The sequence below is a fragment of the Podarcis vaucheri genome (genome assembly GCF_965113315.1).
Source record: "Podarcis vaucheri genome assembly, contig: SUPER_10_unloc_1, whole genome shotgun sequence".
NCBI classification, from domain to species: domain Eukaryota; kingdom Metazoa; phylum Chordata; class Lepidosauria; order Squamata; family Lacertidae; genus Podarcis; species Podarcis vaucheri.
In genome coordinates this window covers 1,956,804-1,980,883 of record NW_028118809.1, presented here as the reverse complement: position 1 = coordinate 1,980,883, position 24,080 = coordinate 1,956,804, and the positions used below count along the sequence as shown (strand labels likewise).

Sequence of the window (24,080 nt, the reverse complement as noted above, 5' to 3'; positions counted from 1 at the left end):
TCTTGCTTGTGCATCTGAGAGCACTTGCAGCATTCTGACCCATTCAGCTCCTTTGCAAATAGTAGTTTCCACATGTCACACTATTTTTGAAATCCAAAGGGGTACAATCTGTAGCCACCATCTTGTGTGTCAGATTTATATGTGCAGCAGGGCTTTTGTTGCCTTTTTCACTTGCTTTTCCTCCAACACCTTGTATATAACAGTATACACCATTGTAAACAACTTTTGAAATTTAAGGAGCAGGGGGAGGGAGAAGGCAGTATTTTTGTTTGAAGGAAATGCTTCATGTATTTCTCTCCTGAATCCTACCAAATGATGTATCCTGATCTGATCACAATTTGTATATTGCAGTAGCTTTGTAAGATAGCTCATTAGTGTTCTCATTTTAAAGAGGGGGCAGGGGAACCACGTCTTATTGTGTGGCTAAACAAGGATTTGAACCCACGTTTATGGTCAGTATTGTTTCTTGCTATGCCCTTTAGTTCCTTCAGAAGATGAGGGATTCCAGTCTGCATCCAGTCACACCCCTGGCAGGCAAAGAAGTTAACTGTTTTGGTCACAATTATGGAAAATCACTGTGCTGAAAGATAATCAACTGGGTACATGTTTTTATAGGTCCCCCAAAGTATAGATCCTTCAGAAGATGAGGGATTCCAGTCTGCATCCAATCTCACCCCTGACTCTCAGTCAGAACCCAGTGTCACACCAGATATTGATCTCTGGGAAGCAGTGCTCACCTATGGACCTAGTAAGCGGAGATGTTGGGAAAGGATTGGATGGTACGTATTTGTCTTTAAGATTCAGAATGTTGAGCAGTTTTTGTTGGAAGCTGCCGTGATTAGTATCAAGTCAATAGTCAGTGAATTTGAAACAAGTTTCCAAAATTATTTTTGAAATAGCAAAATTCAGGGCCTAGGGTGGTATTCAACTAAGTTATTACTCAGTGTAGACCTATTAAAATGAATAGACCTAACTTGTACATTAATTTCACCGTGTCTTTTCTGATTAAAATTTAGTTGAATACCAGGTCCCCTCTAACGTTCCCAATAAACTTGAGAATGGCAGCTGAATGGAAACTGGGATCCAAAAGGCCATACACACCCAAGCTTCTCAGGCCTTCCTGTTGTATCTTCCAAAACGTTATGGAGCCTGGCAGATGGGGAATCTCTAGAGTGGTATCCATTGTACTGAGGGGAATCTGGCAAACCCCCAATGTGCTCTAGGCATTCCCATGGATCTGCTTAGATCCTAACAATTGGGAGACTTCGCATGTAATTCTGAACCATGGTCTACCATTATGAAAATCAGCTGCAGTGAACCTTTGGATCCCAGGCTTTCCTTTCCTCCTTGTGACTTCAAGGAGATCATCTTATAACGGTAGAGTTGGAAGGGACCCTGAGGGTCATCTAGTCCAACCCCCTGCAGTGCAGGAATCACAGCTAAAGAAACCCTGAGAGATAGCTGTCCAACCTCTGCTTAAAAACCTTTAAGGATGTAGAGTCCACCACCTTTCGAGGGAGACTGTTTCACTGTCAAACAGCTCTTCCCATCAGAAAACTCTTCCTAATGATTATCCTTTCTTGTATTTTGAATCCACTGGTTTGGGTCTCTCCAACCCACTGAGCAGCAGTAAACAAACTTGTTCCATCTTCCGTGTAACGGCCCTTCATATATTTGGAGATGGCTCTCATATCTCCTCTCAGTCTCCTGTTATGCAGGCTAAATGTGCCCAACTCCATCAACCGATTCTCTTAGGCTTAGTTTCCAGACCTTTTATCATCTTGGTCACCTTCCTCTGCACACTGACTTGTTGACATCCTTCTTAAATTCTGCTGCCCAGGACCCCAGGTGGTGTCTGGCCAAGGCAGAATAGAGTAGATCTGGACTTCCGTTGATGCAGCCTAGAATTGTATGAGCATTTTTTGCTGTAACATCTGAATTGATAGAGGCCATGAAAATCCTAGGCTTTATGGTGGGTTGGATGAAAGCCATTCAGAATATCTCTCTTCTACAGGCCTAAGTTTTTCAGAGTGGCACTTTATACATTTGATTGTTATTTGTTTTCCCCCCCCCAAACACAGTCCTCCTGGGAAAAAAGAGGAGCCGTACCTTTCTGAAGCTGGCAGAGAAGCCTTTGACAAATTTTGCAGACTTCGAGAAGGGGAATTGCAGTTTTTCAGCAGTACCAAACTTCAGCTTCCACAACGTGTTTTAATAAAAGAATCAGAACTTGTTAAAGATGTTTTGAATGTCCTTATTGGGGTGGTATCTACTTCATTCTCGTTTAATCAGGTATACAGAACTATGTAAATGGCTGCTGAGGAGCTCTAACCTTTGCTTTTAAGACCCAGCATGCGCACTTGTGTTTTATGTCAGCAGAAATAATAATATATTAACATTCATCATTTCACAGAGAGGATGCATGTTACTGAATTTTGCAAAGCATATGAAAACAAGACTTAAGATGCCCTGCAAGTATCATTTATATACCCATATGCTTATGAAGAGTTACTAAGTAGACAGAAAAAACTAATACGGGTTGTATCCATCATAAGAGTATTCATTAAAAAAACATACACATACAAATCAGAAACTGGTTTATAGTACAAAATATGCAGTAAAACCAATACCTATATAATAATAACAGTAAATCTAGATTAAGAAGAGACTGACATTAATTGCCAGTATGGACCCAAGCACACAATCCAGGCATGGTAGATCTGGCAATAAAATGCAATTTGCATTGTACAGAAAGGAATGTTTTGGGAACTGTTCCCTAGAAAATAAGGGCTTCCATGTGAATTTTTATGGATTTAATTTTCTTTATAATTTTCCATGTGTGTATATTTATTTTTCTACCTAATGCCATAATATTGAATCTGCTGATAAGCTATTAATGATCACTTAGTGGTTTTTTGCATAGTAGGTTTCCCCCCCAAAAAAAGATTTTTAAAGACAAACAGTGCACCTATTTAGTAGCTCTAACTTATGATGATGAGGACTTGTGTATCAATTTTGTAACTGCTTTGTGTGCTGTACATTTTTATTGATGCCTTCCTCTTTTTTACAACCCTGTAGGCAGCCGTGCTGTTTGTGGCCAAGCAGGGTCTACATGTATCTGGAACATCACCTGAAAGCATGAGCAGTCTCCTGTCAGAAGTTGCTGAATATGGAACTTATTACACACGACTGAGCCGCTTCTCTGTCCAACCAGTTTTGGACTCTTCGTACAGAAAAGGACTTGTTTTTCAGGTAGCATGCTGGCAGTTTTGCTATCACTAGTCTATCTTGATGTCCTGCTATATTTCTGACTGTATCTGATGTCTATTGGTTAGATCCAATTGCACCCTCTTGTTCATGAAAGCAGCTCAGATCCTACAACTTCACCTCCCAAGCTGTACTGTAGGGTCCCCAACACTCCTGAGCAGAGTTTTGGGAGAAGCAAGGGGGAAAGAAGAACAGAGCACCCCTTTCTATCAGTAGAATACGGGGATCTCTGGAGAGTACCCAAACTCTTATAGTAGTGTCCAAACTTTTTTCGAAGAGTGCCAGATTTGATGAAGTGAAGGGCCGTGAGGGCTGACCAAAGTTGTTAACCATTTTTTAGGATTGAAGTTGTTTTTTTAGGATTGAAGTAGGTGTTTTTTTAGAATTTTACCCCAAAAATTAAACTGCCACAGGGGCCGGATTAAACCGACCTGCGGGCCGGATTATGCCGCCAAAATGGACTTTGGACATGCCTGCTTTACGACTGGAAGTGGGGAGAGGTATAGTCTCTCCTCTGAACAAAATGAGTTGTTATACAGCTGCCTAGAAGCCAGTTTGGTGCAATGGATTTGGAGTTGAAATTGGGTCCGGGAGTTGTTGAAATCCTCTTTCAACCCACTGGGAGCAACAGTGGTTTACTACATCGAGTCTTTGTGACGATAGAGGAAGGAAATAAATGTGGCGTGCCTTGGGGCTTAGTGATTAGGTGGGTGGGTTGTGGATAAGAATTACTAGTTAGATCTAGTTAGATTTCCCAAAGTGGATTGCGGAAGTTTGGGACCCGGTTGTCGGGGAGGGAAGTTGATGAAAGGGGGCTACAGGAACAAGTAATGAGAATGTAATGTTTATCCAAGCAGTGAGGGCAATCAGTCTAGGTTGTTTTGTGGACAGTTGTTGGCATCTGTCTGTCTCAAGAGACAATTCACCACCTCCAGAGGTGAAGTCAAACTGCTGGAGAATTACAGCGCCTGCTGTGGCTGCAGAAACTTCCAACAAAGATGTACAAAAGTGTCCGAGGCGATTGCTGGAGTTGTGGAGAAAAACCAGGCACTCTTTACCATAAGTGGTGACAATGAAAGAAAATCAATGTGTTTTGGGAGGGCATCCATTTAGAATTGCAAAAAATGCTTAAAATCTCCTTTAATAGAAAACCAGAGGCCTACCTTCTGGGGATTACAGATTTGGATATAACCCCACCCCTCCTCAAAAAAGGGATACCTTTTTATATGCTACGGTTGCAGCAAGAGTTTTTAATTGCTGCAAATTGGAAATCTGACAAACTTCCATCTATGCAAGATTGGATCTAAAAATTGACTGAATATATACCGAGTTGGATAACTTGTCTAAAAAAATAAAGAATAAACCAAAACAGGTATTTGTTTCAAAATGGGAAGTCTTTAAAATATATTTGAAAAACAATTACAGAAGTTAAAACTTTGTTGCAGCATTTGACTAATTTCAGTAGTAGTATCAAGAATGATGTGAGATCAAAGAAAAACAAAGAATCAGTTAAACCATGTAAATAAAAGAACAACATATAACTACAGTAACTTGTCCAGTGGTACATTCTTACTAAGTTTCATATGCAGTACACAAGCTGTACATTTATTTGTGCATTGTCAATTGAAGTATTCTCTACACAGAGATTCTTGTGTTGTGGGTGGAATGAAAGCATATTCTGTCTCATCTATAAAGGAAAAGAATGGAAGACAAATCTTGCCAAAAGTGTCTTATCTCCTCTTTTGCAGACTAAACATACCCAGCTCCTCATAAGGCTTGGTTTATTTATATAAAATTTTATATAAATATTTATTTACCACAAAATCATAAAAAATATCAAAGCGGTTTACAGCATTAAAAAGATAAAAGCCATACAATGCAAGTGAAAAAAAAGTTAGAAAAAAAGTTAAAAACAAGCGTCTGCTCATAGGGTGTAAATTGGGCTTGCACAGATCCTAAGCATCTGAAGGAGGCTCAACAAGAATAGTACACCCAGTTGCCACTTTCCTATAAGGCATACACTGAATGTATGCCGTGTGCAAACAATTTTCATAGCAGATCTTCTTTTCACTTCTCTCCTGTCAGGCATTTACAAGCGGGCTGAGAAAATACCTCCAGTACTACCGAGCGTGTGTTTTGTCGACTCCTTCCACTCTGACGCTTCTAACCATCAGCTTTCTCTTCAGGAAACTAGGACGCCAGCTAAGGTAATACCATGGCATTAAAAGTTAACGGAAAGGAAGCCTTGACATCTTCCATGCTTGATCCAAACCACAAAGGAATCAAGAGACATGCCCTTTAAACTGCTGATAGCATTGCTGTAGTTTAGTCCTCATTGGTAAAGCAGTTTCAGACTAGATTAGCTAGCATTGTTCTGCTTCTCCTATCGTCTGTAATCTGATGCTCAGTTCTCCGTCTCCTTCACTGTTATACTGTCTGCTTATGCAGCATAGTTGTAGCATAATATTTTTAGTCAGTTAATTTAGACGGTGGGTTCATAGGTGAGACATTTTAAGTAACCATAGGGGCATAGGAAACTTACTTATACCGAGTCATGCCATTGGCCCATCTCAGCTTAGTATTGTCTGCACTGATTGGCAGTTGCTCACTAGGGTTTCAGGCAGAAGATTTCCTCTTTCTACCTGGAGATGATGGGAATTGAACCTATGACCTTTCGCATGCGAGGCAGATGCCCTACCGCTTTATATATATTATTCCCTTTCTCAGTAACCCTTATTACTTGCACTAGAACCAGGGTTTCCAGTTTCTGTACAGGCAACTCTCCACTTACATGGGGCTTTCGTTCCCGGGTACCCCTTGTATATGTGAAATTGCATATAGTGGGGGGAAAGTCTATAAACACCCTCTAAACCCCTGATAACCAGTAAGTAGGACATACCAGATTGGCATGAATGGCATCACTGGTGGTTCTCAGTCTTCCTCATTGCCTCCTTTCTCAAATACCAACTCTCCACAGGCCTCAGTGGTTGGTGCAAAGGCTCATGGGATTGCTGGCTGATTTCCCTGCTCTTTTCACACACACACACACACACACACACACACACCCAGTTTTCACACTTTTTTGGGCTGTTTTTGCCATTTAACTTGGATTATTTCTTTATTTCCTGGTACTGCATATATATGTGGGGAGCTGGCTACTGTTCCAGAAGTGTATTTTACTAGGCAAATTGACACGTGTTGAAAAGCTGAGATATTGATAGAAAATGTATTGCATTGTAACTGTATTGTAACTTTCGAATAACAATAAAGCTGCTGTAGTGTAGCCATAACAGCTTCCCAAGTTTGGAGCATATATACACAGTCGTACCTTGGAAGTCAAACGGAATCCATTCCGGAAGTCCGTTCAACTTCCAAAATGTTTGGTAACCAAGGTGCAGCTACCGATTGGCTGCAGGATGCCCCTGCAGCCAATCGGAAGCCGCGACAGACCTTCAGGTTCCAAAGAACATTTGCAAACTGGAACAATCAGTTGATGGAGTTGAAAACAAGGCCGTTAATTAGACAGTGTGGCTGAAATTGAAGACATTTTTAAGAACAGTTTGGATGGTGCGGTAAGCGTTAGTGTTGATATGGTGTTGCCTACTTGCTTACGTAGCTTTTTAAAAAAAGGGATTAGGCAAAAGTATGTAGGTCTATTGGCAGCTGTTAGGCTTGATAGCTAAATGGAACCTTCACTGACAGAGTTGCTATACATCTGTAGGGATGTGGGTGGCGCTGTGGTCTAAACCACTGAGCCTCTTGGGCTTGCCGATCAGAAGATTTGCAGTTTGAATCCCTGCGATGGAGTGAGCTCCCGTTGCTCTGTCCCAGCTCCTGCTAGCCTAGCAGTTCAAAATCATGCCATCGCAAGTAGATAAATAGGTACCACTGTGGTAGGAAGGTAAATGCCATTACTGTACACTCTGGTTTCTGTCACGGTGTTTCGTTGTGCCAGAAGTGGTTTAGTCATGCTGGCCACATGACCCGGAAAGCTGTCTGTGGACAAACGCCGGCTCCCTCGGCCTGAATGTGAGATGAGCGCCACAACCCCATAGTTGCCTATGACAGGGCTTAACCATCTAGGGGTCCTTTATCTTTTTGCCTTGTTATACATCTCAGCACCAGCTGAAAAACAGATAGTTTGTGAACTTCGCAGAAGCATTTAGTTTTCCACTGGGGGAGAAAGAATTTGAGCCTGGAAGGTCCAGTAAACTGGTTCTTAGGCTCTTAAACAGGAAGCTGTGGCTCTCTGGGTCTTAGATTCCACCTCCTATCAGCTCCAGCCAGCATGGCCAATAGCCAGGAGTGATAGACATTGTAATCTGGGGGTCCACAGGTCTTGCTCCCACCCCATGCTCTTAAAGGTACCACGCAAGTGTAATTTGCTGCTGTTGTGTTTTGTGAAGGTATATAGCTGAACTGTGCGGCATAGGAGTGACTGCGCAGGGAACTGCTGCTGCTTCATTTCCAACAGTGAGTATGATTCCGCTTCTCTTTGCAGTCGCAGCCAACCGAGTGGTGTGCATTTTTAAGCATGAAACGACTAGGTGTGATTCAAACGTAAGCAAGCAATCTCAGAACGCTTTGGGTTTTGTTTCCATTCTGTATGCTTCCATTTCTAAGAAAAGTGATTTCCACCACTGAATCAGCTTGTAATGTGTCTGCTCATCAGTATTTTAAAAAAACCATGTCAAATTGTATAGACGTGTCGGAATGTATTGGTTTTAAAAGAAATATAGTTAGGAGGAGCACATTTCTGCTTTCATTCAGCATTAATAAAAAGGTATCTCCAAAAGCCAAGAAAAGGCTTTAAGGATTTTTCCAGCCAAACCAGCACTTCCAGCTGAGTCCTGCCAATGCAATAAAACTATCCAATGAAGCTAAGCATCATCGGAAGTACCTATACGTGTTTATTGTTTTCCTTTCAATGAGTGGCTTATGCATTTATTTCAGGGTGTGAAACTACTTTCCTATCTATACCAAGAAGCTCTTAATAACTGCAGCAATGAACATTACCCAGTTCTTCTCTCCCTACTAAAAACAAGCTGTGAACCATATACACGGTAAGTATTTCAGTTTAAAATTGTACACCGTGGAACTGCTGTTACAAAGATGATCTAATGCATTTCCTATAGATGGCGTTCCTGTGAGTTCTTAAAAGGAGCTGGAATTTCTGAATGGCGGTAGCCTTATTTTAGTGTACTGAAATAAAGCTAGCAATTCACTCCTATTTGCATATTCTCAGGTCCTATTAATTTCAGTTGACCTTACTCCTTGATCAGTGGGTATAGGATTGTAGCAAAAATCTTAAAATGGTCTATGCTTACTGAAATATGTTCTGGGACTTTTAAAAGTTTTTTCTTTCTGCACACTAAAATAATTCTCTGTGTATTTCAGAATGGCATATTATTATTATTTAAATGCTTATACAACGATCAAGACACTGAGAGACCCTTCTGGAAACCTCAAGTATCAAAGCAGAAATCCCAATTAATATGAGACTCTGCTTGACATGATAGTTAATCTATCTCTTTCAGTACCAGTGAAAAACTGAGCAGTTATAGCATTCAGGTATCTTCTTTGGGGACCGTTTTGAACCTGAGCCATAGGTCTTTACAGTTGCTATCTAACCTGAATAGCTATTTTAGTGGTAGTATTTTTATCAGATCTGTTTTCTGTTTGGACAGCATACCCTTATTTAAGAGGGTGTTTATAAAATACAGGGATGCGGGTGGTGCTGTGGTCTAAACCACTGAGCCGACAGCTTGCCGATCGGAAGGTTGGCGGTTCGAATCCCCACGATGGGGTGAGCTCCCCCAGCTCCTGCCCACCTAGCAGTTCGAAAGCATGTCAAAGTGGTGGGAAGGTAAACGGCGTTTCCGTGTGCTGCTCTGTTTTCACCAGAAGCGGCTTAGTCTTGCTGGCCACGTGACCGGAAAAACTGTCTGCTGACAAACATCGGCTCCCTCAATCCATAAAGCAAGATGAGCACTGCAACCCCAGAGTCGTTCGTGACTGGACTTAACTGTCAGGGGTCCTTTACCTTTTTATAAAACACCTTTTTCAACATTCAACCTTTTGCCTTTAGGTTTATACACGATTGGGTTTATAGCGGTGTATTCAGAGACGTGTATGGTGAATTCATGATTCAGGTGAATGAGGATTATCTTGGCTTTAGAGGTATGTTACAAATGAATTGCTTTCTTTTGAAATTACCCTTTGACTAGCAGGGAATGGCAGGAATGAAAGCTTTGGAAGCTGGCATCTCCAGTGATGCTCTAGCTCACTTCCTGCCTTCCTTGAATCCAGGCATGATCACTGTGGCTCCCTTGCTTTCTCCTCTGGCTAGTGACTTAAGGGCCTATGCCAGACAACTGGAAAAGTTATAGTTGATTTATTCCATTACCGTTTCCCTGGGAGATGGCATTAACTTTCTTTTACACGTAACACCATGTTTGTTTTTCTTTTCTTTGTGTACCGTATTTTTCGCCCTATAGGGCGCACCGGCCCATAGGACGCACCTAGATTGGGGGGGGGGAATAAAGGGGGGGAAATTATTTTTTTTCCCCGGCGCGGGGCTGGGGCGGGGGAAGCCCGAGCTTCCCCCGACCCCAGCTCCCAGAACGGGACCCAGAGTGATGCCGAAGCTGCTTGCAGCTTTGGCATTGCTCTGGGAGCTTGCGGGGCTGGTGACAGGGAGGAGCAGGCTTCTCCCTCCCGCCAGCCTTCTAACCAAGTTGGGGGACAGCGGGATGGCAGCGTTCCACCTCCCTGCTGTCCCCTGAGCTTGTGGGGCTGGCGGTGGGGCTCTCCTGAAGCCTGCATTCGCCCCATAGGACGCACACACATTTCCCCTTCATTTTTGGAGGGGGAAAAGTGCGTCCTATAGGGCGAAAAATACAGTATTTAGCTGTTTCTGTGTGTGTTGTTCAAAACACGTATGTATATTGTGCCTATTTCCCTTTTCACCACATGCGCTCTTGTTTTGTGGACTTGGCTAGTGGACTTAAGAACAAAGAGAAACAAAGAAAACCTTTTTAGAACTAGTGCTAAGTAAATACAGCAGTACCTTGGTTTACGAACTTAATCTGTTCTGGAAGTCTGTTCTTAAAGTAAAGCATTAAAGTAAAGACTTTCCCATAGCAGCAGGGGACTCAATTTACAAATGGAACACACTCAACAGGAAGTGGAACATGTTCTGCTTCCAAGGCAAAGTTCACAAACCAAAACACCTACTTCTGGGTTTGCAGCGTTCTGAGTCCAAGTTGTTCATAAACTAAGCTGCTCTTAACCAAGCTGTATTCTCAGAGGTTATACAGCTAACAATATCACAAGACACTAGACATTAATGACACTAGTGTTGCCATATTCCTGATGCCAGTCACAAGGTGCATCATCTGGATGAGGTTGTGGATTTTGCTTGAAATGAAATAGAGTGATTGCAAAGTAAATCATTGGGTTCTGTTCAACAAATCGATAATAGTTTCACTTTTATTGAATTAATAAACTTAATACACCAAAGTACTCTTTATATGCCTCACTTTCTGACCTCTCTGTCCTTTTGGATCTCTAGACAAACACTACTGGACCCATGGGTACGTTTTAATTTCCAAGGAAGTAGAAGACTGTGTGCCTGTGTTTTTGAAACATATTGCTAATGATGTCTACATTTGTGGGAAAACCATAAACTTGCTCAAGTTGTGTTGTCCCAGGGTAAGTACCCCTTGCTCTTGAAAATCATGGAGTAAGCATTGTTTTCAAGTACATTTGAAGTCATATACCCTTGGAAAGTCAGTTTTAGCTGAAGAGACTATGACTCCCCTTGCAGTCTCTCGGATAGGCTGAGAACACCTTCCCTAACTATGACATTCATGCAGCACGTCCATATTTTGGGTTAATTTCATACATAGAAATTCCTTGCTCCTGGACTGTAAGCCACTGTCCCACCCAAATGTATTATAGGACCTTTCTACCGAGATTATTCTGTTATTGGCCAAGATCAAGCTATTATTATTATTATTATTTATTGAATTTATATACCACGCTATACCAGGAGGTCTCAGGGCGGTCCACAGAAAAGATCAACATAAAAACCACGATATATATAATCAAAATAAAAACAACAGCTCAATTACACACACACCCCAATTACAGGAATCTTTTAGTTTAGAATGTTTCTTAAACTGAAGACTAAGTGACAGCTAATTTAAATAAAAAGCTGAATTCTTTGCTTCCCCCTCATTTTTAATGCAAAGATAGACTTCCAAGTAGAGCATCTCTTCATAGGCTTAATTATGATTTGATTTTTTTTTACCACAAATCATTCTGTGCTTGCTCTCTGTCATATCATGAATATGTTGCTTGTCTTCCGTATCACGTTATCGTGGAACGTAAGTTTAAAATTCTCACTTCATAATTGGCTGCCTTATGTTTGATCTAAACTAACCGGACGAACCTTTCACAATGAAACAATCTGAAAGAAACAACAAAGCATATCCCATGGAGGTGTTCACGACAAAACGTTCCACAAAGAACATCAGAAACAGTCACTATAGTCCCACAGCCCAGCAGTGAATGGAATAATATAATAAATACTGTCACAAGGGCGGATAACTCTTTTAAGCCCAAAGGCCACAATCCCTTCCAGGGAACCCATGTCAGTGGCACATGGAACAAGTGATGTTACTCTTATATTTGACTAGGGCCAGCCGCACATGCATTTCTACACATACAGTACACATCTCTCTGGTCAGGCAGCAGAACTAGAGGAGAGAGTGTAGCCTGGATAGGGAGGGATGTGGCCTGGGGAGATCCCTGAGGGCCATTTAGGGAGGCCTGGGGGGCCACATTTGTTCCAGGCCCAGGTCATGAGGATTCCCACCCCCAGTCCACAACAGACTTAAGACTGAACGAGACCCTACCAATAGGTTTCCAGTTCTAAAGTGCATGAAAACTTGGATTGCATTCTTCAGATGTTTACTGCTGCTCTTTAATAATAATGATAATAATAATAATTAATTTTATTTATACCCCGCCCTACCCAGCCAAGACTGGGCTCAGGGCAGCTAACAGCCAATATAAAAACAAATTGATTGAAATACAACTTAAAAACAAGATTAAAATACAACATTAAAACATTTTGCAGCACTACATCTGCTGGTCCGACATCCCCGTTCCTCGGATTTCTGTCATCTTCTCCCTCGATGAATTGAGAGAGATTGAGAGAGATTGTGCAGTGTACGTGGGCCGAATGGAAAGAATCGCACGCTATAGTACCATCAGCAAGGAGGAAAAGGTAAACTGACTCAACCAAATAAATCTTTTTTTGTGTCAGGAAAGTGCCACTGCCCAGAACGTGGACTCTGCCTTTGTATGGTGCATCGAAAACAACAGTGTGGTCCTTGCGCATGTGTGTTCGAAAATGTCATTAATTTCACTGGGACAAGTGAGAAAGCATGCTGCCTTGGCATAGGCATTAGGGTGCTACTGGCGCAGCAGATGATTATTTTTAATTAATTAATTAATTAATTAATTGTACCCCGCCCATCTGGCTGGGTTTCCCCAGCCACTCTGGGCGGCTTCCAACAAAGATGAAAAATACACTAAAATGTCACATATTAAAAACTTCTCTGAACAGGGCTGCCTTCAGATGTCTTCTGAATGTCAGGTAGTTGTTTATCGCTTTGACATCTGATGGGAGGGCGTTCCACAGGGCGGGCGCCACTACCGAGAAGGCCCTCTGCCTGGTTCCCTGTAACTTGGCCTTTCACAGTGAGAGAACCGCCAGAAGGCCCTCGGAGCTGGACCTCAGTGTCCGGGCAGAACGATGGGGGTGGAGATGCTCCTTCAGATATACTGGACCGAGGCCGTTTAGGGCTTTAAAGGTCAGCACCAACACTTTGAATTGTGCTTGGAAACGTACTGGGAGCCAATGTAGGTCTTTCAAGACCGGTGTTATATGGTCTTGGCGGCCGCTCCCAGTCACCAGTCTGGCTGCCGCATTCTGGATTAGTTGTAGTTTCCGGGTCACCTTCAAAGGTACCCCCACGTAGAGCGCATTGCAGTAGTCCAAGCGGGAGATAACCAGAGCATGCACCACTCTGGCGAGACAGTCTGCAGGCAGATAGGGTCTTAGGCCCAGACAAATGAAAAGCCAAGCTTTATTTTACCTATCAATACTGTAATTGTTTCAGTTAAGACCCTGCATTTATAGGTACGATAGTTTCTTTAAGTTGTTTACTTGATAACTTGTTCTTCCTTCATGACATTGCACACCTGAATACATGCTTTGGGTTTTTGATTTGTCCCCAAATACAGGAAAGCCTTTATATTCATTCACTTCAATGTTCTCCCGTCAGCTGTTTTTGGAAGGAAGACTTAATGGCACTCCATAAGCAAATCTTCTATATCTCTGTGTGTCAGTAAAGAGTTGTGTATTTTTTAATAGAGGTGACAGAACCAGACTTGTTTCTTCTTTGATCACACCCTTCTCAGAGTGGTGTACAGCCTTTTTACACCAGTAGTCTTCAATCTTTTATGACCTAGAACCTTCAGTTAACAAAACATGCATTTGAGAACCTGCTTCTCAATTTTTAATCATATGTTTGTATAGCAGAAATGATACTTTTGCATTCCACTATTGATTGGGTTGTGAGCCTTTAGTGGGTCCTGAACCATCAGATAAATGAATTGGTTGTAATTTATGTTCTAGCTATAAAGGTTTCTAAGCAATTTTGACATAATGGATGCTAGGGTTTTTTGTTTTTAATCTTGTGCTGGTGTGTGTGTGTGTGTGTGTGTGTGTGTGTATGGTACTGAAAATTGACCTTTCCGTATTTTTGTGTTTATTTCCGCCCACTGTATGAAATCCAAATGTTTGAGGGTTAGTGGATTATTAATAAAGTTGAACTGACCCGAGTTATGCTTGAAAACCACATTAAATCCTGTGAAATTGCTTCCTAGGACTTGCGCATGGAAATTGAAAAACAGGAGCTAATTTTCCACGCTCGAGAAACAGCTACCAAAGCTCTAAAAGCCTTTACTGGTAAGCTACAGGTGCCTTTGCAGTCCAGTTGGTTTTTCACAGCGACTGTTTCTTTTTATTTCTTTTTAACATTGCTGCATCTTGAATTTTTGTGTCAGATCAACAAATATCAGAGAAAATGGTGCTGGATGCAAAGAAGCGTGAGCAGTTTCAGAAATTGAAAGAACAATTTGAAAAAGATAAAGAGGTATTTGCAACGTGTGTTTTCTGCTAGCAACGTTAGGAGACAGAGAATCTTTATATAGAACTTGCTTGGATAAAAATATGCAGAGCACAATGTGTGCTTTGGAATGTGGTTTCTAAAGCTTTCTTAAATGTTTATGTAGCGCCGACGTGCTCTGAAACAGGAGGAGACTGATGATGATTTCAGTTATGCTCGGGAACTGAGAGAGAGGGAAAGAAGACTGAAGGCTTTGGAAGAGGAATTGGAGAAAAGGGCAAGGTAAAAGTGTGGAAGGAAGGAAGGCTGTTAAAATTGCAAGTTCAAAATTTTGTACCAAGCAGTTGTATGTTTACAAAAATTGCTTCCAAGCTGGAAAATGGATAGTCCAGTTTCTCATCTTTCAGAATGGAAGAAGGTTTTGCTAATAAGCTACAAACTTCCCCTTATGCTCTGCCAGCCTAGCTGCTGTGTATGTCGTACCAGAAGTCTTTACATTGTTTTGTCTTGGCAGCCCAGCTGCTGCATATCAGAGTTGGAACAATATGGTGGTTGCGAGTGTAGATACACTTTTATCGGCTCTGCTCATGTGCCTGCACCATGCCAACCTCACCCCGATATGCAGCAGCAATGTGGAAGTCAGCTGAGAGCTGCCGCCCTGCTAGTCTAAACTCAGCCCTGTTATTGACTCAACTGTGTGCTGCCAGTTCTGAATGAAAAATGGTATAACTTTGAGTACGTTGTAGCCATTGGTATTTAGTGAACAGCCAAAACTATACAGCTTTAAGGTGCTTTTCTTGTGTTTGATCTGTTACAGAACAGCATTAAGCTTGTACAAATATCTGACTGCACAGCACAGTGTATGTATCATTTGAAAACAGAACAGACACAAAGCTCCCAAATTTTCACCTGTTTAATTTATAAGTAAAGGTAAAGGGACCCCTGACCATTAGGTCCAGTCATGATCGACTCTGGGGTTGCGGCGCTCATCTCGCTTTATTGGCCGAGGGAGCCGGCGTGCAGCTTCTGGGTCATGTGGCCAGCATGACTAAGCCACTTCTGGCGAACCAGAGCAGCACACGGAAACACTGTTTACCTTCCCACTGGAGCGGTACCTATTTATCTACTTGCACTTTGACGTGCTTTTGAACTGCTAGGTTGGCAGGAGCAGGGACTGAGCAATGGGAGCTCACCCCGTTGCGGGGATTCGAACCACCGACCTTCTGATCGGCAAGTCCTAGGCTCTGTGGTTTAACCCACAGCGCCACCTGCGTCCCCAAAATTTATAATTAGGTTTAGAATTATTTATTTTTCAGTGAGCATTGGTTGCTTAGGAACTTCAACATGTTATATGATGCATTGATAATTTTTTCTACTTGCTAGCTCACTAAATTTTGAGCTTGTGAGCTACATTTTTACTCTGGATGGTAGCCTAAGTACTCTAAATGCCTTCCTGTTGTACTCTGCTCTATCATGGTATATATCCTGTAAAAATACAGGGTGAAGTTATTCTAACCTTTCTTTTCACTCAGGGAAGAGCTGATTGACCACTATAGCAAACTCTCCGAAGAGGCAGCCCGTAGAGAGAGAAAAGCCCTATGGAAAATTCAGAGGCACAAATTGGAAACGGCCCGTCTCAAATTTTTGATGGAAGATCAAAAGCGTACCGAGGTAGCTTAAATGCTGCTGCTGTTGCTTTTTTTTAGAAAGCACATTGACAGTGGTTATTTATGTATGCATTGGTATGTATAAATCTTTGATCTTTTTCATTTGATGTGTAGGACATGCTTGAGAAACTTCCAGGTGGAAAGTATAGGAGGAAAGCAGACATTGGGGAAGGGTGGTGTCAGCAGACTTCTGCCGCAGTTGTGCCAGTCAGTGATTCCAGCATTCAGGTTGGTGTTCCTTTAAGAAAACTCCTGTTCCATAAACACCATCATCTTCTTGATTCACCTGTGGCAAGGACTACTTTCCCATTCATCCATCCATTCATTCATAAGTATCCCATTTTTTCAGGTTTTATTATTTAAATAAAGTAATATATTATGTAATAAACTCTTCAGCTATCTTCTCTGTATTTGTTACCATTTTTTATTTTTTTTAAAAGTCATCTTTTAATCTTGTTTTCTTTTTTAATGTTTCTTTTCTAACTCCTCTATTTCTTTCATATATGCTTTTCTTAATTCTTTCTTTGTTCAGACAGGCTGATATAAATTGCTCCCATAAAATGGTTTTACTTATATTCCATTATTAACATTTTTGAGACATCTGCTGTATTATTTATCTCAAAAACAGTTTTTTAAGTCTGTAACTTTTTTTGCACTATTTCTGAGTCTTTCGGTAAAGAGTTATTTTATCTCCCGTACTCTTTGAGGTTTATGCCTCAAGCTTTAATCCTATTTCCTTTCAACTCCAGCTATATGGGACTATTGTCTGCATATATCCTTTGTAGATCCATTCAAGGGTACAAATCTTTTGGGTTAGAGTAAAAGGTAGAGTTGTTCCTTTAAGATTTGGCTGAGTAAAACATTGTATTTTATAGTAAAAGTGGGTAACGTGACCCTCCAGATGTTGTTGGACTCCAATTCTCATCAGCAACATCCTGCATAGCCTGTGGTGAGGGATGATGGGAGTTGCCAAACTGCTGGTTCACCACCCCCTGTTCTTCTGGCATTTTGTACTATATGTGTCAGATTTATTGATGTTTAGATCACCATTTAGTCATTTCTGGGCACTCCTAGAACTTCCCTTTCTTTTTGCTTTCCTCCTCTTTTTGTGATCTGTGCTTTGTAAGATTGCATGTCACAGTGTGCACAGTAAGACCCACATTTTAGAGCAGGCATCGCCAAACTCGGCCCTCCAGATGTTTTGGGACTACAACTCCCATCATCTCTAGCTAACAGGGCCAGTGGTAAGGGATGATGGGAATTGTAGTCCCAAAACATCTGGAGGGCTGAGTTTGGGGGTGCCTGTTTTATAGCCCAGTAGAACTGCCATCATACCTGTAAGGAGGGGAGTTTATAAAGTGGCCTGTTATTCTGGTTTTAAATTGGGAGCTTTGAGGACCATATTGCATGTTAGTGTGAATAGTAGGTACAGAATAGCCTGCCATTTGTTCTCTATGCCTATCTTCTTTTTCTTGAGCAAGTGTTACACTGTTGGGTTATGGATTGTGCAATTTAAAAAAAATGTAGAAACCAGCATTTCAGACAGAGGTCTTTGTTTTCACTTGATATCGATATCCGAACAATACAGCTGGTTATGCAAGCAAATATCAACTGTTTCCATAGTGATTGAAGTAGCTACTGGAGCATTTGTAAAGCTCGGTGAAGATGATAATAACCCTAAACTGCTTAAAAAATAAACAGTGATATAAAACTATTAAAAGGTAGTTTCAGAAACTATGGATGAAATAATGAAGGTGGAGATATCCCAGCTGTATAAGTGAGTTGCATATCTGTTCTAGTAATTAATTTTCTTTCTTTTTTCCTTTTCAGTTAACTTCTGCAGAGCCCGAGTGTCCTGATGGTGTGGACATCGGCAGAGACCCAGAATCTCAACTAGTGATATCCCCAGGCTTACTGCAGGCAACAAATATACAGTCTAATGATTATTCAGAGTCCGAAGAAACAGAAACTGCATCTCAGGTACTCCATACGGAGCAAGCAGCTACTCTGCCAAAGCGTGTATCTGAACTTGGTCTGGATTTTGAAGATTTTTTACCAAAGCGTCAGGAAGAAACATTTGTTGCCCCCAGTGCCCAAGAGACCAACTTGTTGGATGAAGCCCTGCAGAATATCAGTTCAGATCTTTCCTTGCACGGTCAGACAGATGAAAACAGTTCTGCACTGAAAGGTGCGGCAGAAGGGGAAACCGGTACCCAAGTCTCCGAATACGACGGGTATGACTTTAATACTGTTCTCAGGCCTTCAGTCTCGCACAGCCATGTTGCAGCTGGAGAAAACGTCTTTGATGTTGAGGACAGGGTACCTCGCTGGAACATTCACGGCCATGCGTCTGATGCAAATATTAAAATTGGGGAATACGTACCTGACGCTGACCTCTCCCATCCGCATTCAAACCCTCATGGCCACTCCTCGGATGCACACATCAAAATTGGACAGTATGCTTCCGAGGTCGAACCTAGCCGCCCACGCTGGAATATCCACGGGCATGTCTCTGCCGCTCATATTCAGATTGGAGAATATGCCTCGGAGTTCGAGCCATCAAGGCCAAGGTGGAATATCCACGGCCATGCTTCGGATGCCAATATTAAGATTGGCGAGTATGTGTCCAATATAGAGCCGGCTAGACCTCGCTGGAACATCCATGGCCACGCGTCGGACGCTAATATCAGAGTTGGGGAAAATACGTCTGATGTTGTGTCCTCGCGACCTCGCTGGAATATTCACGGGCACGCCTCTCAGTCGCACATAAAAATTGGAGACATGGTTTCTGATTCGGAGGTTTCCGTGCCTCGATGGAGTCTCTTTGGCCATGCCTCGCAGTCGAGTATTCAAATAGGAGAGTGGACTCCTTCAACTTTCAGCGATCCAATACCTCATCTTAAAGCTGTCTCTGGCCCTGCATCTGACTCTACAGTTCAGACATTCCTGTATAACGGAGAATTCCCTACAATCAAAGAGCATGATGCAGGACAAGAGTCGATGCCTTCTGGTTGTGTGCTGAGCGATAACGTGGATGAAGAGCCACAAAGAAGCCTAGAAGAACAGGGGGGTAAGTGGCAATCAGTGAACAAATTACTTGGTAGACTTCCCCTCTCCCCATCACTATTAAGAACCCTAAAATAGAAGTCTATTCAGGCCGAGACAAACCAGTTAGGATCCTTTGTCTTCAGTGAAAGTCAGTGGGCTTACATCTGGGCAGGTGCCTTAGTGGGTTTGTGGTCAGGTTATACAGGCCTACCTTGGTTTTCAAACGGAATCGGTTCCTGAAGTTTGTTCAATATCTGAAAATGTTTGAAAACAAAGGCGCAGCTTCCAATTGGCTGCAGGAGCTTCCTGTACTCGGTTGGAAGCCGCGTTGGATGTTTGGGTTCCAAAAAATGTTTGCAAACCAGAACACTCACTTAATACCGTATTTTTCGCTCTATAACACGCACCCGACCATAACACGCACATAGTTTTTAGAGGAGGAAAATCCGTAGGCATGCCACCCGTAGGCATTCCCTCCATAACACGCACAAACATTTCCCCTTACTTTCTAGGAGGGAAAAAGTGAGTGTTATGGTGCAAAAAATACGGTAATAATAATAATTTATTATTTATACCCCGCCCATCTGGCTGAGTTTCCCCAGCCACTCTGAGCGGCTTCCAATAGTGTGTTAAAAACAATACAGCATTAAATGCTGTAATCTCACTTCCGGGATTACGGCGTTTGGAAGCCAAAATGGTTGAGTCGCAAGGCGTTCGACAACCAAGTTATGACTGTACTGAATAAAAACTTTATTTTAACTATATTTTAATGGGCACTTAAAACAGAAATGAATTAACTGTGCATGTTTCCTAAATACAGTGGTGCCTCGCAAGACGAAAAGAATCCGTTCCGTGATTCTCTTCCTCTAGTGGTTTTTTCGTCTTGCGAAGCAAGCCCATTGACAGATTAGAGGATTAGCGCTATTAGCGGCTTTTAGCGGCTTATCGGTTTATCGGATCAGCTGATAAGCGGGTTAGCGGCTTAGAAAAAGGGGGGGAGGAAAAAAACCCCGCAGGAACTCGTAAGACATTGTCGTCTTGCGAAGCAAGCCCATAGGAGATTCGTTTTGCGAAGCACCTCCAAAACGGAAAACTCTTTCGTCTAGTGAGTTTTTCGTCTTGCGAGGCATTCGTCTTGCGGGGCACCACTGTACTGCTTTCTCTACAAAGGAAACCTAGATCCACATAAATGCAGGAGACCATTGCCATTAACAGACAAAATTCTATTATGAAACAAAAGAAAAGCCTGATAGTTTTTTATTATTACTATATTGGTGCTCGGTAATATGAGTTGAGTGGGAGACTAAATCATGTATTTGAAATGCTTGTGTTTCTTGTGAGGCTCTATACATTTCACACTGCCTTTATATTTATTAAGGCTAGTCAATATTTGTCATGTTTCTCAGTTCCTTCCAGTAACAAGTCCCCTCTTCTTTGGTTAATATAGCAATCACAATGGATGATGCCAAAGATCTCTCCACAGCGCCTTCTCAGGATGTACAGGTGAGGAAACAGCAACTTAAGTTTCAAATTACTAGCCCCTTAATCTTAAGTAGATGAATCTCATTGTAACGCTCAAGTAAAATTACTGAAGTAGTGGGCACGATGTTCCTTTGAATTATTTTAACTCTCCCAAATATGAATTACTTTAATTCTCCCCAATGTTATTCCCTATCTTCACTCATTTATATCCTAAACAGAAAATATTACCAGAAAGTATTGTTGTCTTTACTTGCTGATTAGCTAAGTGCCCTCTGAATTCCTTATCTGAACCCTGTTTTATTCTCCCAGGGCCCCCTGACTTTAGGAATTTGCAAAAATTCTGAAACCGACTTGACAGATCGCTTAGCTAAAATCAAAGTGAAAAGGGCAGAGAGAAAAAATTAAGCTTAAGATGAGGATAACTCTAGCCCATTTTCTCATATATCCTTTAACATACGTATTACAAGCAACAACACTATGGAGGTCTGCTTAAATGACAAGAATCTTGAAGGTTCAGGAAAACCCAAGATGCAACGATAAGTGTACTTAAGCAAGAGTGCAAAGCCTTCTGGATCAAAAATGAGCCTCCTTTTCTCCAATGTCCATTCCACTTTTTTTCATCAGGTAGAGGAACCTGAAAAATCGACCGAATTGGTTCTTATGACTCAGCAGATTTCTCTCTCTGAAGTCAGCACATCTGAAAGTTCAGAAGGCGTAAGCACCGCTATTGCCAAGTGGAAGAAAGAGGAAGATTATGTGAAAGCCTTATCTGATCAGTATTGCCTTGAAAAATACCAGGACAGCTATGATTTGATGTGTGAGTACTCCTAACATGAGGTGCATTAAGAGAATGGAACCACATATATCCTGTTACCCCTCAAGGAGTGTAGTGCTTGTGGAATTCTGTAGTCCTAGAGCGTCATTCACTAAAAACGTGCCTGGGGAGTCTCTTTCCCGCAATCAACTTGGGTCACATTTAAATGATCCAGGCACGTAGGTTGGGGTCTCTTGAGGATGTCAATTCCATGATGGGGATCCGCACAGCAGGCCCCCCACCTGTGCTGTGGGGACATTTCAACTTTATCCAAGGCACTCAGAGAAAAGCTGCTCACACATGGTATGGGTAACATCATCATCATCATTATTTATTAATTGAATTTATATGCTGTCCTATACCTGTTCTTATAGACAGAAAGGTTTTTTTATTGTGCCATCATCCTGACTTTGCACACTTGGCATCATTAAGGCACACAGAGATTGTGTCAATCCTTTGCGGATTCTCACGGGTCCAAATAAGTAGTACCAGACTGCAGCAGTGTTGCGGCACAGGTTTGTGCAGGATTCTGTAGGCCTCATTTGGTTAAACTCTAAATTGCATTCACTCGTACCCTTTTATTAATTACTTCTGAAATGCCGTGCCTCCGGATATTAGAACGCCCCTCTCACTTTTCTTTTGGAACATCATTTAAATATATTTTTGTTCACCCTGTGTTTTTTTTTTTTTAATGACCGGCACTTCCTTCGCCAATTGAGAGGCTTTTCTGAATGTGTGTGGTGTGTGTGATTGAGACGGATATATTTGGGCAGAGTGGGGGGAGGGGAGATGTACGTGTGGCTCTGTGTGTGAGGAAGTGTGGTGAGAGAGGGAGGCATGTATATGTGGGTGTGCATATGTGAAGTGTGTGCTGTGTACGAGAGAAACTGTGGCCACCTTGTGTATTTTATCTTGCACTGGAGGAAGGAATGCTTCCTCTTATTAAACATCAACAGCATTGTGTGTCAGGGAGATCAGTATTGTTCGATCTCCACAATCAGGACCAGCAGAACATGGGTGACTTCCAAGCATGAGGTTATCTTGGGAAACGTGGAGCAGCCGTGACCACACACTCTCTATTTTTGTGTTTTGCCATGCCCCCCCCCCGCCCCACTCCGTGACTGCCACCCACCACACTTCCTTGAAATTTGAAATGGGCTCACTGGCCGTAATGGTTGCCTCTAATTTTTATTTGCTGTATAGCATTTTGTTTTGAAAGTGCTTTGGAAACAGTAATCATTGTTTTTACCTATGCTCTAACACAGCAGAACTTCCAGTTTCCCATCTTCTGCATCATGTGATACCAAGATCCTACACCTTCCCTGTGGACCCATCAGCGCAGTCAGCAACAGACGAAACAGCTGTACAACTGAGCGAGCTCTTATCACTCCCAGTACTGATGAAACGGTCAATCACTGCCCCTTTGGTTTCTCAGTAAGTTAAATTTAGAAGTGATCGGTCAACCTTGTAGTAATAATATAGCTCGTATTCTTTCCTTAATTGGGAAACACACCAGTACATACATTGACCTTCTTTCCTTTTATTTGGTTAGTAAGGTAAGCAATTCAGTGACTGTTGCAACAAGAAATGTGAACTGATTCAGCAGTATATAGTTCAGATATCTATTACTGGATGGCATTCTTTAGCGGATCTTTAAACTGCAAATCATAGTTCCTCCACAGTCTTCTCTTTTCCAGGCTAGATGTGCCTCAGAGTTCTTATCCACTGTCCATTCACTTCAGAATGTTGGGGGGGGGGTGTTTTTCAACCCGAGGTCTTCATGGACCCTTCACCAATCCTCTAGGGCCGGCCAAAACTCCACATACACACACAGACACAGTAAAAACTACAAACTCGATGCTGCCATTCATCCATTATGAAGATCACCATGTATAATCCTATTTCTTTCAGTGGAGAATCAGGGTCATACACACAAAGAACCTCAATAGAGATTTGCTTCCTTCATTGAAACTGATGGCTCTTCAGGTGGGAGATCTCAGTATGGATTGGTCCCATTAAAAAAAATGTGGCAATTAAAGTCAGATTTCAGAGTGTGGTGAAAAGCATGCAGAGCCAAGAAGGGACAGAGCAGTCTGAATGTAAGGTACTGGACTGGATAGGGAGTCTATGCTCCATTTCTTCCTCATCGGAATTTCAATGCCCTTCAGGCAAAAAGGTCTGAACTTCTCTGCCTTGCCTTGCCTAGCCTTGTGCCTTAATGGGAATGCAGATCATTCACTTGATGGAGCAGGGAAGGGAGCAATTTCTATCTGCGTCAAAGCGCTAGGTGGTAGAGGTTTAAACTTCTCTTGTCCATTCCAGAGCCTTGACAGCAACGCAGGTTGCACTGCCTCTGCTTGGTTCTGCACACTTCCTTCCCCTGTACAGTGCAGACACCACCTACCACCACTGAACTATTGAACGGGGCCAGTAGTGAAGGTTTGGTGTTCTGCTCTAGAATGAGAAACCGTAAAGCTTCTAGTTAGAACATAGCAGCTGTTACAGATTTTGAACAGTGCAGAAAGAATTACACGCAAGTGTAATGAACAGAGGTGGCAATGGGCAACTGGGATTTCTTTCAAAGGGTGTTTTCTTGAC

At 42.1% G+C, this 24,080-nt stretch overlaps 1 protein-coding gene across 1 annotated transcript in view; it reads left to right on the top strand.

Moving 5' to 3' along the window:
• TUBGCP6 (tubulin gamma complex component 6) overlaps positions 1-24,080 on the top strand; it is a 33,869-nt gene that overhangs the window by 2,636 nt on the left and 7,153 nt on the right. Inside the window, exons 3-20 of the mRNA XM_082242445.1 lie at positions 616-779; positions 2,082-2,292; positions 3,079-3,252; positions 5,353-5,474; positions 7,674-7,740; positions 8,221-8,330; positions 9,356-9,447; positions 10,841-10,980; positions 12,413-12,562; positions 14,230-14,311; positions 14,410-14,498; positions 14,638-14,753; positions 16,004-16,142; positions 16,253-16,366; positions 17,969-19,208; positions 20,634-20,689; positions 21,293-21,485; positions 22,748-22,916. Of these exons, the coding sequence (XP_082098571.1) occupies positions 616-779; positions 2,082-2,292; positions 3,079-3,252; positions 5,353-5,474; positions 7,674-7,740; positions 8,221-8,330; positions 9,356-9,447; positions 10,841-10,980; positions 12,413-12,562; positions 14,230-14,311; positions 14,410-14,498; positions 14,638-14,753; positions 16,004-16,142; positions 16,253-16,366; positions 17,969-19,208; positions 20,634-20,689; positions 21,293-21,485; positions 22,748-22,916 (3,428 nt within the window). The remainder of the gene's footprint in view (positions 1-615; positions 780-2,081; positions 2,293-3,078; positions 3,253-5,352; positions 5,475-7,673; positions 7,741-8,220; positions 8,331-9,355; positions 9,448-10,840; positions 10,981-12,412; positions 12,563-14,229; positions 14,312-14,409; positions 14,499-14,637; positions 14,754-16,003; positions 16,143-16,252; positions 16,367-17,968; positions 19,209-20,633; positions 20,690-21,292; positions 21,486-22,747; positions 22,917-24,080) is intronic.